At 34.8% G+C, this 16,008-nt stretch overlaps 1 protein-coding gene across 4 annotated transcripts; it reads left to right on the forward strand.

Moving 5' to 3' along the window:
* Positions 1 to 1,457: 1,457 nt before the first annotated feature.
* Positions 1,458 to 15,691, forward strand: LOC121997444 (phosphoinositide phosphatase SAC8-like). Of its 4 annotated transcripts, none has more exons than XM_042551852.1 (20): positions 1,459 to 1,725; positions 4,095 to 4,169; positions 6,201 to 6,328; positions 6,454 to 6,545; positions 6,718 to 6,775; positions 7,274 to 7,330; positions 7,412 to 7,445; positions 7,689 to 7,769; positions 7,941 to 8,047; positions 8,434 to 8,520; positions 8,626 to 8,703; positions 10,904 to 10,968; positions 11,759 to 11,857; positions 11,988 to 12,087; positions 12,736 to 12,844; positions 12,935 to 13,007; positions 13,105 to 13,198; positions 13,668 to 13,730; positions 14,149 to 14,215; positions 15,380 to 15,691. In XM_042551852.1, the coding sequence occupies exons 1-20, from the start codon at positions 1,515 to 1,517 to the stop codon at positions 15,508 to 15,510; spliced, it is 1,809 nt and encodes a 602-aa protein (XP_042407786.1). In that variant the 5' UTR covers positions 1,459 to 1,514; the 3' UTR covers positions 15,511 to 15,691. The 4 variants fall into 4 exon arrangements, with proteins under 4 accessions (XP_042407787.1, XP_042407786.1, XP_042407785.1 ...); XM_042551851.1 differs by having other exon boundaries at positions 1,461 to 1,725; positions 8,632 to 8,703; positions 13,668 to 13,754; XM_042551850.1 differs by having other exon boundaries at positions 1,462 to 1,725; positions 13,668 to 13,754.
* Positions 15,692 to 16,008: the final 317 nt, after the last annotated feature.

Here is a 16,008-nt window from a genome sequence, read left to right on the forward strand (position 1 = left end):
AACTCCTTGTAATTTTAGAAATCCATAGAAACTGAAATGAGTGCAATCGGAGCTCTCTAGGTCCATCAGTGGGTTTTGACCGAAACCCACTGATCGACCTAGAAATCTCCGATTGCATCCATTTCAGTTCCTGTGGATTTCTAAAATTGCAAGAAGTCCAAATATGGTGTCCATTATTTATTTTGGCTTCTTCAAATGTATTAAAATGTGATTAAAGATTGACTAATGTTATTCCTATATTCTGCCGACAGAGGAGAGAGAGAAGTGAGAGAAATATAATGAAGAAAAGAAAAATAATAAAAAAAGTCAAATTATCAGGAGGGTAAAATAGGAAATACTTTTAAAAAAGTGTGCTCTTTGGTAAATACCAAAGTAGTATACATTTTTTGATAAATTCAGATTTTCAAGTGTGTCCTTTTTGGTAAATTGCCGTTAAAGATTTATGCAACAAAAATGCTCTTCCAACCTTGGAAATTGCACTACACGATGATACAGACAAGTTAAATCAAACGGAAAGTGATATGGTGTGGCAATTGTAGTTTTCAGAATATATTAAAGATAAATAAAAAAAGTTAGGGAGCAAAGTGAATATTTCTCACTTAAATAATCCACACTACGCCAACGTATCGTGCATTTCTATCTGCCGTCCTATCTTCCTGTTGAAAAATTTCAGTCGTTGGATGAGATTCCTTGCCCACCCTTTGTAAGGGAACATATGCTCTCCTTTACTTGCAGGCGAGGATCATATAAAAGATGAATTACAAATATGTTGATTTAAGACATTTTACCTACTTAAAATAATATTGAAGGACGCAATTTAAATAGATCCCTTCATCAAATTTGCTCGTCCGACTGAGGACTTCCAGCCATCCTTCCCTCTCATTTGGAGTTTTGGACATTTATTATTGATTATTCAAATTAAATCAAAATTTTATTAAAATCAAATTAACTGAATCAATTATTTCGATTAACATCAAATTAATTAAATTTATTTTAAAAATAATTAAAAATTTATATAAAATTAATATCAAATTAATCTAATTAACTGATTTAACCACAATCAATCGCAACCTCACCGTCAAAGCGTCGGTGCTTACCTTTCCTTCCCTTCACCTAGTTTACTTTTATTCTTCGTCTTTCCGTTCCTCTTCTCCCCGTTTACTTTTATTCTTCGTCTTTTAATTTCCTTTCCCATGGGTTATATTTTCAGGAGAATTCCTTCTACACCCGTGGCTCCGAATAAGCAAAGCATAGGCAGAGACAGCGATAATTGAAGGAGCAGATCTGTACTCTGAGATGATGACAAGTGTTTAGAGTTAGATCGAACGGATGAACCGCCCACATCATTTAAATCGAAGCAATTTGGGCTTAGGCCGTTCTAGGTGAAGGCCTATTTACTTTTATGGAGTTCTTGTTGTTCGTTTTGTTCCCGGTGGGCCGAGCTTCGTCACCGTTGTCAAAACCATCTGCCGTTCGGAGAGATCTCCTACTCTTGTTTGGTCAAGGAGACAAGGATGGCGGAGGTGGAGGGCGAGGAGAGAACATGGCCGAGCTCCCATGGTGGCGGAGGAGGAGGAGGAGGAAGATCGTCGCGGGCCATCTGCTGTCGGGAGCTTCGCCTGCACGAGTTCCCTGAAAGGTACGTGATCCTGTCCGCCGACCCGGATACCCCAGATCACGCCTTCTCTATTGGACGCTTGGACGGGCAGGTCGAGCCCCTTGTCGGTTAGTCTGATCTCACTTCTCCTGTCCTTTCTTCCTCCTTTATTATGCATTTTTCTTCCTACAAGGAATCTAGGATACTAGCTTTTGGTGCTTGTGATCGTATTCTCGATTACTGGATTTTGGATCTTAATTCCGTTTTGAGGTGAATTTTTATTTATTAGTGCAATAAAGAATCGTGATAGTACGTACTAAGGCATAGGTTACGGGCAATAGAGTTAAATGTGATATTTTCGTGGGGAATCGGTCTCTAGATTAGCTTAAAATCTGGAAAAAAAATTTCCTTCTCCACGAGTTCCCCGGAAGTTGATAAATCGTATGTGAACTCTAGAACTAAGAGGAAATGTGAGCTCATGGAAGGGAATCGACCTCCGTATTAGCTCAAAACCAACAATGTCTTCTTCTCCACTAGTTCCTTGACAGGTGCATCATCTAGTCTCTCAACCCGGATGCCACAGATCATGCCTTCTCACTAATGGCCAAGTTGAGTTCCTCTTCAACTAGTCGGATCAACTTCTCCTGGGCTCCCTTTCTCTTTCATTCTGTACTTCAACCCATCCTTTAGGGTTGTAAATGTTCCTGGCGTTTTTGAATAAGCTCAGATTATGGTTTGATAAAAACTTATTATTCATGTTCATATTTTTTTTATTAACTTGTATAAAATTTAATTATAAATATTTTTAATTTTTTTTCAAATACATAATTTTTTTATAGTAATTTATAAATGTTTACAATCTTAAATTGTCATAATCTGTTAAAAGTAAAAAAATAATATAAGGTTCATGTATAAGATCAACAGTTCATAAGTACAATAATGCTGGTAGTTGAGCCTTGACGGGTGAGCAGAGTTGGCACCTGCGTGGTGAGTTGCCGCCAATAGGCAGGGGTCGAATCCTGGCGAGCACAGGAATGCCTCACTAGTGTATATGCCCTCCTCACATAAATGGCCCCACTGATTTACCTCTCTTCCAATGTGCGTGGGGCAGTCTTGGAGAGCCCCTGGGATGAGGGTTATTACCTTCCTATCGAATAATGATGGTAGTTGAGCTAGATAAAAACTTCAAACTCAGCTCGAGTTCGATAAAATTTTTAATAACCAAGTTTGAACAACTTTGTTTGCACCCTACCTTTCTTTTTTGGTTGCTTTTTTTCTTCTTGTTTGGATTCTAGTTTGGTTGCTCATAATCATTTTCTCGACGGTTGAATTTTACATCTTAATATCATTATAAGGTGAATTTCTTTGTAATAATGCAATATGGACAAAATTGTGATGGAAACTCTCAAACTTTAAGGCATATGACACCAGAAATAAGAGGAAAATGTGATCTCTTTGAGGGAAATTGACTGTAGATTAGCTTAGAACAGAGGATGCTTTCTTCATCATTTAGTCATAGGCTTACACAGATTTATCACTTCTCAAATAAGGAAAAAAAGGAGCTAAATGGAGATTAGCACACTACTCTTAAACTAGAGGTTCACAATAACAAACAAATAAGCTGAAGTAGGAGAAAATTAGATGGATAGTTACTTTACTTATTAAGATTCCTTCTATTCTTCTTCCCTAATCGAACTTGCTAAAATGTTGGCCAGCAAAATCAATTTGCGATATATCTTGATTGTATCATCCTCCTATGATAAGCTAGTTCACTGCTTTAGAATTTCAACTTGAGTTTGTTTTCCACTCATAGCAGAACACTTTGCTAGATAGCTTACAGTTTCTCTTTAGCTCTCCAGTTGGTATCTGGAAGCTCAGTTTAAATAACTTTATTTTCGCCAATTTTTCTTTAGTTGTGAGGCATGAAACACGGGATGTAATTTTACTCCTTATAGAATGTCTAGTCAAAACAACTGTTTCTGTCTGCTTGGCACATTCTATGCCCACAAAAGAAAAATAATTCTAATGGAAGCTTATAATATGATTGTGCATACACCTCCATTTCATGTGTTGCAATAGCTTGGGCTGTAATTAGTTGGGATTTGGCAGGTCGGAAAATATGAAGGAAAGGACAAGAGGGAAAGGAAAATGAGGCGTAGGAAAAGAGAGAATTTTCTAACTATGCTTACTTGGAGGATGGAAAATGAGATGAATAACTGTAAATAATTATTTGCTACTCGGGGAAAATGGGATGAGTAAATTAAATCAGGAAGGAAAGAAGCCAAATTTGGTAAACTTCTTCTATGTGGATAAAATCATATCTGATTCTATGGCTTTTAAACCTAACCATATCCTAAGGTTCTTGAATGTTCTAATTTTTTTACATCGATTAAGTTGATATTTTTATTTAATTTCTAAAAGATGATCCCTTTCATATATGAGATGTATATTAGTTTTTCAACATTCACTTTATGCTAATTCCACATTTGCAATGCAGAAAATTTTAGTTCTGTGGCTTCTTCAAAAGTCTCTACAATTTTTGGAGTGGTTGGAATTATAAGGTTGCTTGCAGGTACATTTAGTTTTTGTTAAGTTAACTATGCAATATCCAAGCTAATATTGCTTCACGGTTTTGGTTTACCACGTTGAATGATGTAGTTTCACTCACAGATATTCAAGGTTTAATATATGTGTTTTTATTAGTTAAATTATAGATTCTGAATAAGTTATGAAAATGTTTTGACATAATTCTGATGATTATGATTTTCATGCTTATGTCCTTGATCCCATCTTGTTTCATGTTCAAAAGAGATGCTGGGAGGGAGGAACTGGACTAGCTATCGTGGCTATTTTGATAAAAGTTAGCAGCAAAACTTCCAGTAATTGGATTATTGATTTGGGGTTATTTTCCATTGGCAGATCAAGAATTAAATAGATTCCCTGTTTTTTTTTTTTTTTTGGAAGGGTCACGTGATTATTTGCATATGTCTCTGCCATAGTTTTCTACTTGCTATCTCCTACAGCACTACTTATTTCTCTGGTTCCAAGAGATTACAACCTAATGTTGGCTGAAGGATATCTTCTCCCACTTCTCCACTTCCTTAGGGTCTTCTACTTGAGAACTCCAGTCAGGGAAGAGGGATGGGTAGGTAGACAAGATCGACAACTTCAAAGGTGTGAAGGTGAGGGCTGCATCTTGGTGGATGGAGGCAATACTGGGATCAGCTGCTCTGTGACTTTTTCTAGAGGTGATGGGCCTGCGGCAACTCTGTGTACAAGAGAGAGGAGGGGAGGTTGCTGCAAAGGAAGAGGGAAGGAGGAGCTTTGTCATGTCTGGACACACAGGCTCCCGTAGCAAAGGAGGAGATGTCAATGTAGATGTTCAGCACATACAAAAATCTGTTACCTCAACAACAAGGTAGCATGTGAGGGAGAGGTTTGAATGTTATGTGGATCATAAGAAAAAACAGGAGCAGGGTAATTGAGAACAGAAGGTAGATGGGTGAGAGATATTCACAAGGGGGAGAGGGATGAAAGGAGTGTAAAGTAAGGTGAGGTTCTCTGCTACCAACTTGCGAGGGATAGAGTTGTATTGTGTTGATGCAAACTATAACATGTGCATATAAGGCACTTAAATAACATCTAATAACACAATACCCTATGAGAGACCAAAATCATATATTCTAACACACTTAACTCTAGTGTTGTAAATGGCGATAGGTGGTGGCGAGCGGCTAGTGATTGACTACAGCCTCGGTCACCTAGGCGATGCCTAGGTAGTTGAATTTATTTTACTATTTTTTATACATAATATTATAAATAATCATTATTCTTTATAATATTTACTTTTAATAAAATATATTAATTAAAATTTTAAATTTTAATCTAAATATTTAAAAATAAAAAATATGTTTTTTTAATATATATATATATATATATATATATATATATATATATATATATATTAAAATTAATGAGGTAATGTTATTAAACTTTAATTAAGTTTATTTAAGTTATCTCAATTATAGATAGGAGTTGATTAAAATTATTAACCTACCGTTGTTTAATTAAACCCTAACTTACAATCTACCTGCAAACTATGTTTCAACTAGGTGACGAGTCTGACGCGTCACCGGGCCCGTCATCTGTCTCGGGCGACACTTCCAAGTTCACATGATGCGTCCGGACTCATAGCGAGGCCCACGTGATGTGTTCGGACATGTCGTGGTGGGAAAACGGCAGTGGTTCTAGGCGTGACAGAGGCGGAAGGAGGTGAGTTACCGCCTAAAGCACCGCCTTAGGCAAAGGCGGTGCGGTTGATGCCTGTCTTCCGCCTAGGTGGCCACCTCAACCGCATTTAGAACGCTGCTTAACTCTAAATTTCATTAATAGAATCAATGAAGCTTTTCTTCAAACTTCCTATACTTTTTAGGTCTGTGCATTAAGAGGATACTTGAATACTTGGATAGGAATCCCACAAACAGTCACCAGTAGGAATTTAGATTTAAGTGCTGGAGATATATGATTGTCTCATATTTCCTTCTTTTTCTAACTTCTTTTCCTTATCCTTCCTTTTCTCTTGAGCTGTATGATTTTGATCCAGGAACATATGTGCTTCTTATTACTTCCCGGAAAGAAGTTGGAAGTTATCTTGGTTTCCCTGTGTTCAATGTGACATCAATGAGAGTTTTACTCTGCAACAAGGCTTTAAAGCATTCAACTTCTCAAGAAGTATGATCTATATGCTCCATTCTAGACATTATTATATCTCTGTTAATCTTCTTTTATCTAATTCGTAGACAAAGGATTGCAGATTTATTATTCATTTATCTTAATATGTTCTTGCTTTCGTCCAGAGAAAAGATGAGGCTTACTTTATGTCTCTTCTCAGAATCATAGAATCAACTCCTGGCTTATATTATTCATATGAAGCAGATTTGACACTGAAGTAAGTACTGACCATGTTGCTTGCTTGAAGTTTGTTCTGAGCCTTAATAACATTACATCAGTTAAGAATTTTCATATAATGGATTTTCTTAGTTGGTAATCGAACTGTGACCATATAGTGAATCACACTTAGATTTTACTGTGGTTAGCATGACTAATGACTGGTATTATAGCTTGCAGAGGGCTTCCAAGTTGACTCAAGAAAGGATACACAAATCTCTATGGAAACAGGTCTAATATCATCCTTTTTTGTATTTTTTCTACATTTCTGAATTTTATTCCATCTTTGTATCCTGTCTAAATTGTATTTCCAAAACAGTTACACTTGTATGCTATCTTTGTCTAAATTGTTCTTTGATAAAAATACATAATGTTTTCCTTTTTGCTTATATGACATTGTTAATTGCTGATATATAAGCCAACAGAAGTGTAGCCCTTTGATCAAAGAAAAAAGTCAGTTATATAAAAACTGTCTTCAGATGGGATAAATAAATTTCCCATCGAATCACAATCACAATTGAGGTTCTGAACAGAAATTGCTTATCACCAGATATTTTCCTGTAAAAGTATATATATTTCTTCACATTCTCTTAGAAGTCTGCTCCGAATAACTTTTAATCATGTAATTGTAATGAGAATATATATAAAGTCTTAATGTTCTATTTCTTCTCCAGCAATTTTAGTCTTGGTTCTTTTGATAGTGAAACCATTTTTGTGTTTCTTTTTCAGGCTGATCCACGCTTTTTATGGAATCGTAATTTGATGGAGGAGCTTATTGAGAATAAGGTTGCAAATGTTTTATTTGAAGTTCTTTGGATTAACCATGTATGCTATCTATAGTACTTATGTACATCTGTTCTTTTGCAGCTTGATGTTTTTACCATTCCTGTGATACAAGGAAGTATCCTTAAATTTGTAGCGCATTTTGTTAATGAAAGTGTTCATAGTCATTTTGTCAACATGATACTATCTTGCCGTTTTTACTCCATTCTTCTACTTCAATGCTAAATGTCATTAAGCTTTTTATTTTATTATTATTTTTTTTTGCAATTATATAAACTTCTTTTAGTTATGTATAAGTCAAGAAAGCTATTTTTTGTCAGTATTTCAAGATAGTTGATGAGTTCTCTTAACATTGAGTCAGGCTTTAAGTCAGTACAGTTGACCTTTAAAGATTCACCTGCCAGAGTTTTATTGATCTCAAGAAGGTGCAACCGTCGTCTAGGTAAGATGAAAACACACCACTGGCGTGTATATTGGTATTCTCATTTGTCTGGTTTTCTCGAAAGGATTTTTTTTTTTTTGAAGATTTGGTTGACATAAACATGTAATTTATCTCCTCAGACCTCAGGCAATGTTTTATGTAATATTGTATGTATTCTCATTATGGAAGCAGGAACTAGGATGTGGAGGAGAGGAGCAAATTTGGAAGGTGCAGCTGCTAATTTTATTGAGACTGAACAAATTCTAGAGTTCGAAGGGTTTAGGGCTTCATTTTTACAGGTGATCTATTCATGCATTGGCTCCTATCTGTCATGTAAGAAAGATCAATACTTTAGATGATGAGTTTAACTGAAATGATTTCATCCAATGAAGAAACAATTTCTTTTAATCAAATTCCACATGAGAGAGAAGCAACTCCTTAGATTAGTGTGGCTTATTTAATAGCTTTATTGTTTGGTAAACAGGGACTCTATGTGGTCTTTCATGCATTTTTTTTTGGTGGTAAATTTCATTTGCATCTAGAGTTTACTTTTTTTATCTTAATGACTCAATTATGCTCTAAGTTCAGATACCCATGTAAGTGTTCTAAAGTCTTTACTTCAAATGTTGCATTGGGCTTTCCTAACTTTTCTTTTTTCATTCACGTCTTATTATCTGGCTATTAGATTCGGGGTTCCATTCCACTTCTATGGGAGCAAATAGTAGACTTAAGCTACAAACCACAACTCAATATAATTAACCATGATGAAACGGTATGAAGGTTGCGCTGATGCTTTCCTGGTTATGCATATATTGTTATTGATTTTTCTCCTTCTCAAAGAATGGCCTTCTTTGAAACTAAAATCAGTTTCTTGTAGCCGAAGGTTGTAGAGCGTCATTTTCATGATCTTGTACAAAGATATGGGGAGACAATAGCTGTTGACTTAACTGATAAAGTGAGTTCTGGTTTGCATTTTTTATCTAATACATCACCCATTTTTTGTTGTATGGATTTTTAATTAAACAAACATTTTACTGGGACACTATGATTTTTATCAAAACACATTCCAATAGCAAACCAAACTGATTCAAACAGGCCAATTTTGAGTTAAAATCATGTCGCAAGTTGAAATAAGCTTGTGAACCATTCTATTCCAATTAGCAACTCAACTTGCATGGGTGTTCATCTATATTTATATACCAGTGGATGTGAGAGACTCCAAATGACCGTTTTTGGTGCAAAGACACTCAAATACACTGCTTTTGAGTGATTTCATGCTGCAAGTTAATTTCCAAGTCAGCTAGCAGACCATTATGTGCCAATCAGTAGCAGGCATGCTGATTTTAATTAAATCATGCTATAAACAAATCAGCTTGTGGGTGGTGAGAATAAGTCTTGGAGGGATTTAAAAAATTGAAAGGTAAAACAAGAAGAAAAAAACATGAGATGTGCTTTGGATAAAAAAAAATCCTTATTTTGATGTGTTTTGGTAAAATTAATTACAAGGGGGTTGTTTGGATAAACTTCCCTAATTAAATTATAATTTATTCTTATTTCTATGAATTATATATGTTAACACTGTCCACTTGTGATCCTCTGTTAGTCTTGCGCTGGTGATTGAGGGTGGGCTGACGGTTATGATGTGGATGACTTGATATATTGTGGCTCTGGTACTTTGATGATGTGGTTTTATATGATTGTGAAGAACTCAATGGCAAACAGTTCTGTGCTTTCAAGATATGGCAGTTCAATCTTTTTGCTGTGAATAAACACCACTTAATTCAGTTAGATAACTGTAAGCACCATCGAAGGGACAAGTGTGCTTGGTAATTCAATTTATCAAGAATAGGATACTATATTAGAGATTTAGAGTGTTCAGTCATAACAAATACTAATTAATCACAAATAGATATTGGTAGGAGTAGAATAAAATAATATCAAAAGGGCATGTTTATGACCCTAAACTTCAGGTTTATAACCTAGTTTAACTTTGCTTGTCTTATGTGACCAGGCTATTATAAGGCCTATAGAAGAGAGCCTTTCTCATTATTTTATTCTTATTAATCAAGAATACAATATTTCCCATTTTGACATTTATTTTGTTCTATTGTATGTGGTAACCGATTGAGACACATACTCTGTGAGATCAATGACTGAGGCGCTCAGTCTTAGTGATACATGAAGCAGAGTTAGAGGTCAACTTCATTTGGATCACTTTCCTCTCATTCTGCTGCATCTTCATCACTTCTTTCTTCCCTTCCATCTGCCCTCCACTATTCTGATCCACCAGCACAAAGGGTTGCCACTGTTCGTCTTCTGCCACCCTTCTTCTCCACTCACTTTTCAAATCTCCCTATCACAGATGAAAGCCACTGAAAGAAATTAGGAGGGCTTCATCACTTAATAATATACAGTTTGAGATATGGTGCAACTTAAGTTTTGGTCTAATGTAGTCTTAATTGTAAAAAATTGCAAGAGATATTTGTGAACAGGTCAAGAGGAAATTCAAGACACAACACAACATAAATAGTAAAATAGCAATGGTGAATAAGGTGGAAACTTTCATTGACCTGAGTTAGATCTGGGTTCATGAAAAACATTTCATAGATGAATATGTTGATATTTTTCACAATGCCATCAGATTGGTTAAAATTCTTGATCTTTTTCTCAGCTTATGTTTGAATTTGCATGTTGCTGTTAATCTCCATTATATCTTCATCCAATTTGAAGATGTCAGATGCTCTTGCTATTGTTTATTAAGAGTTTCTGGAAATGTGAATCTCTTGCAGAGACATTTTCATGTTCTAACTTTGTAGTTGATGAACATGTTGAACTAGCATGGTTAATCAGGGTTTGTTAATCAACATATAACATTATGTTGAATTCGATAGGAGTTCACTTTTGCAGGGTAGAATGGCCCTCAAAATTCCTAAGTTATTTTTTTTCCTTCTTTATATTGTATACTTTATCTTTACTCTTCTTGGCTATATGCACTTGATGTTAGAGAAAACTGGACTCTCCTATCTGAATAAGGTTGCAATATAAATTCAGTTAAGCAATTGATTTGTTTACTTGGGGAAAATTTTCCAATTAAAATTGTAAATGGTGTTTTCTTATTGTTTGGTTTATCCCTCTAATTTTACTTGATTTTGAAGGAAGGTGAAGAAGGTCAGCTTAGTGAAGCATTTTCGGCTGCAATACAAAATCTTCCATATGTTAGGTATTTGGCTAAAATTTTGGTTAATAGTGTCCATGACTAATGATTTAATCAGTAAAACTTATTGTTGATCTTCCATTAATATTAGGTATTGACTACATTTCTTTTGGTTAATAATGTCAATGTATAATGAGTTTTAAGCGACATCCTCGTTGACAGTTGACACTGATCAAACAATGGTTTATGTCATTATTGGGGATGGTTGCCAATGTACTGTGTATTCACAGAAAAATGACGTTTCGTAAGAATCACTTATGGGCGTTGATAAATGTTGCAAATTTGATTGAAAAGCCATGAGCTTAAGGGTAACCAAACAAAAAAAAACTATAAAATGGATGGATAGCAGAATGAACTTTCTCAATTTGTTAGACTGATCCATTTTCACATTTATGCAGTTGAAAGGATTATACTGATAGTATAAAGAACCATAGTTATGAAAAAAAACCAATGAGCAAATTTGACACTGTTTCTTGTTTGTCATGTGAAAAACATAATCTATTAGGTTACTTTCTAGGAGTTAAATAGGGGATCTGTGCACCCAATTGGAGACAAATGTCCAATATTTTCAAAGGATAGATATGATCCATTTGAATTCAGAAGCATCAAATAAGATGAAGTCTGAAAGTTCATGTTGTATTGACTTTTTTAGTCTATATCTAAATTCAATTTTTATTACATTTCTTGGCTGAAGTGTGGTAGTCTATGACTTAATAGTTATGAAAGTTACTATTAGATGTTTAATGGGCCTCCTGTCTCAGAGTTTCTCATCCATTTCTTTTTCCTCTTTTTGCAGATATGTACCTTTTGATTTCCATCATGCATGTGCCAAAGGAAATTTTGATAACTTACAACTTCTTTACAATCAAATCAAAGATCAAGTAGAAAGCCAAGGGTAATTGAACAAATAATCATTTTTTTAATGTAATTTCATTGCCAATATAGTTTTTTATTCATCTTCCTGAATGTCAAATGCTATTATTGCAAATAATTCTTCTTACTGCATCATTGTGCCAGCTGAGCAGATATTTTCTGATGAAAATTGATGGACAAATACTTCTGGAGCAGAAGGGAGTCATCAGGTCTAATTGCATAGATTGCCTGGATCGCACAAATGTTACTCAGGTTTGCAAGTGAAATTCTAGTTTCAAGTTTCTTATTTTGTTCCAAAACCCGAGTTAATTTTGAGTTGTGACCACCACCATGGTCTTTGATACATTAGCATCTTTGCAGTAGGTCATGCCTTTGATCCTGCTATTCTTGTCCAGTGCATTGATTTCCCTTCCTAATGGTTTTGATATTTTTTTTTTCCTTAGGCTCACTTGTGGTTAAAACATAAAAAAGTATTGTAATTTACACCATAATACAAGTAACTAAAGAGTGTGGGTGCTATTGTCTCTTAGCTAATTTCATTTGGCATCTCCCTATGGTTGATGCAAAACCATGGATGTTGGTTTGAATTCTGGATGAAGAAGGTTGAGAGTTGGTTGCAGCAGTCCTAGATACTCAACATCTAAATGTGCTTAAACCCTTGAATTTGAATCTTAACCTTAATTGTAACTCAATAGAGGGGGAAAATCATGTAGCTGATGATAAGACAGACACGATTAGATAATGACGATGATCAGTTGTGGCCGATCTGTTCATAGTGAAGTTTCTTTCTTTGTCATAGCCTTCAAGTCTAAGATGGTGGGAACTGGGAAAGTTCTTTTCCATCATCCTTTTATTTTATTTTTTAAAATAAAATCCTTATAATCCCATTCCTCATTGCAGAGTTATCTGGCACAAAAATCATTGAACTTACAGCTGCAGCAACTGGGAGCATTTTCAGCAAGTGAATGTATATCTACACACACTGACATCTATGAAATGTTTAGGATCTGTAAGGAATCATTCTAAAATACACTCTGCATATCTACTTTTCTGTTCTACTTCCAAGAAAGTGATTTTCTTATATCATCACTTTTGCTAGTATGGGCTGAACATGGTGATGAGATAAGCTTGGGATACACTGGTACACATGCCCTAAAAGGTGATCTAGTACGGTAAGTTCATGAGTTTACAATTTCCATTTATCATATTTTCCATCTATCTGATGCATTGCAAATCCCTATATCTCATCTTCTGGTTTCATACATACAGATACGGGAGGCAGACTTTAGGTGGAATGATAAAGGATGGAATAAGTGCGCTCACTAGATATTATTTGAATAATTTTCATGATGGGATTCGACAAGTACGTGATCACTTGACCTAAAGAGTAATTATTGCACTTTTTTCAAGTACTAGTGCATTTTTTGCATTAAATATACATCTTTAATATTTTAATCTTTTCATTCTAAGCCTAAAAAAAAAGGAAAATCATGAGGAAATTCTCTACAATTTATCTCCTTCAGTAATCATTTTTCATTTCCCTTCTAAAGTTTAGTTTCTTTCAAAATGCCGTCCAGATTTTCAAAATACCCCTGTTACATGACAGAAAGTGATGTGGCACACGTGCCATACCCGCTACATCAGTATTCTGTCAGAGGAATTAATAGTGTGAACGGTTAGGGGGTGAATCTGAAAAGTTTACAACTTCAGTTCAGATTTTTGACTATTTTAAAACTTCAAGAAGTTCTTGAAAACAGGAGTAAACTTTGGGTTGGTCCTTATTAATATCTAATAAGATTCTTTGATATGACTTTTATGATGGTTCTTCACAGGATGCATTGGATCTCATTAGTGGTCATTATACTCTTAGCAGAAGTGGTTCCGGCCGATTTCAGGTCAATGGGATTGACTCTCTACCAGTAAGCCATTATATTAGTTTTAATTGTTTCATTCTTGATGAAATTTTATTTTACCTTCGTTTTTTTAATTTCCCTTCACTTAAGATCATCAAGACATTCCCCACATTTTACAAACTTTTGTCATTTTATCCCTTAACTACTAATATCATTGTTTTACAACGGAATGATTACTTGGTGGATTGTTAACGCTGTTGAAACGATGTCATGTTGTGTTTGCCATGTCATTGTTTCGTCAAAGTGAAGTAGCAATGTTAGTGACTAGAAGTAAAATGACAAGAGTTCGAGAACTTCAAGTAACATTTGTTTTTTAAAAAAAAACAAACTATTTAGTTTCTTTGGTTTAATGCCTTTCTGTTTATAGCTCAAGCTTGCTTTATGATTTATCGATATGCAGTATCTTCCTGTAGCCTCAGCTCTCATCATGGGTGGTCTGACGATGACAAGCTTCACACTACATCAAGGTCTCATACTTTTTCATTTGGAGCAAATATTCAGATTTGGTCCTTGTTAATTAAAAATTCTTTGGGCCCCTATCTATCCCCTCCCACTTGCTATACGGAACTATCCTTTTTAGTCATCAAATAATTAGATAATTAGAGTAAAAGGTGATATCGCTCACCCTAAGTAGTCCAATATTGTCAGCCCACGGCAAGATAAAGATAGGTAAATCATTGGGGGAGGATATTTTGTCCTAGTACAGTGACCTTTTGTATGGAAGGTTAGACACTCAATGAGGTATTTTGTACCTATTAAAAATAACTAGATAATTGATATATTCTTTTGTATGGAAGGTTAGACACTCAACGAGGCATTTTGTACCTGTTAAAAATAACTAGATAATTGATATATATATATATATATATATATATATAGGATTGATATGCTGCGCGCCTGCACAGTGCGCGACTGTGCGCGCGCAGCATATCAATCGGCGTTTTTTAATTTTTTTTATTAGTTTTTAAATTAAAAAATAATTAAAAAATTTCTTTATGATTTTATTTCTAGGGTTCAGGCTTTGGTTGTAGTATTAAAGTTATTTTTTTTTTTAGATTTTACCTATAGGGTTTAGGCTTTCCAATTAGGTTATAGTGTTTGATTTAAAAAAAACATTAAAATAAAATTAATTTAAGTATTTATTGAGTATTGTAATATGTTAAGGGGATATATTAATGTATTAGAAATTTATATAAGGAAATATGAAAATTTTTAATTATTTTTTAATTTAAAAACTAATAAAAAAAATTTAAAAACGCCGATTGATATGCTGCGCGCGCACAGTCGTGCACTGTGCAGGCGTGCAGCATATCAATCCTCTATATATATATATATATATATATATATATATATATATATATATCAATTATCTAGTTATTTTTAACAGGTACAAAATGTCTCATTGAGTGTCTAACCTTCCATACAAAAGAATATATCAATTATCAAAGATGATATTACTTTCTATGGATTTCAGTATCGTCAGTTATTTGATGAAATAACTAGTTGGTAAAATGAGGAATATGATATATCCTTACTGAGACTTCAAATAAGTGGTCCAAACTTGGATTTTTCTTGAATCATTTTTATTTGGCTTCTCAGATCCTGCCTTATTTTAACTTGTGTGTATTCAGCTGTAGGACGCAGCACAAACCCTTTGGCTTCATCGGTGTTCTGGGCCAGCTTGACTGCCGGTGTCATGGCGCTTGTTAAGGCTAATGGTAAGCAGTTCTGCTCCAGGCCACGCTTGTGTGGCCTCATGTAATATTTATTTTTTCTTTTGAGATTTATCCAATGCTATTTATTTGTAACACATGAATTTCGAGTTCAGTTAGCCATTTTTAATCGCAATCAAGGATGATTCCATCATGTAATGTTGATCAACACTCAGTGTTTGTTCTTTTGAGTATGTTACTATAATCAACATGCTCAATCTGATGACAAAAGGTAAATACGTTCGTCCCCAGTACCTCTGTCAATCTATCCTAGAGTCAATACGAAGAATGTAAATCACGGGTGGTTATTAGCATTTGGAATAGTGACTAGTATAAAAGGGAGGTATTTACCTCGGCTTTATTAAGATTTATCAACATGCTCAATTTGATTTACATGGGAGGAGAGGAGAAGACGAGGGAGAAAAAAAAACATAATTTCTTGCTTATTTGTATGTCAATGCAGAGGACGCCACTTAAGGTTGCCTTGCAAGATGCCGCAAGGCTGCCTTGCCTGATCATCTACTACATTTTCCTATCTAGCCCAACAC

This window comes from Zingiber officinale, chromosome 6A, assembly GCF_018446385.1.
Source record: "Zingiber officinale cultivar Zhangliang chromosome 6A, Zo_v1.1, whole genome shotgun sequence".
Classification (NCBI taxonomy): domain Eukaryota; kingdom Viridiplantae; phylum Streptophyta; class Magnoliopsida; order Zingiberales; family Zingiberaceae; genus Zingiber; species Zingiber officinale.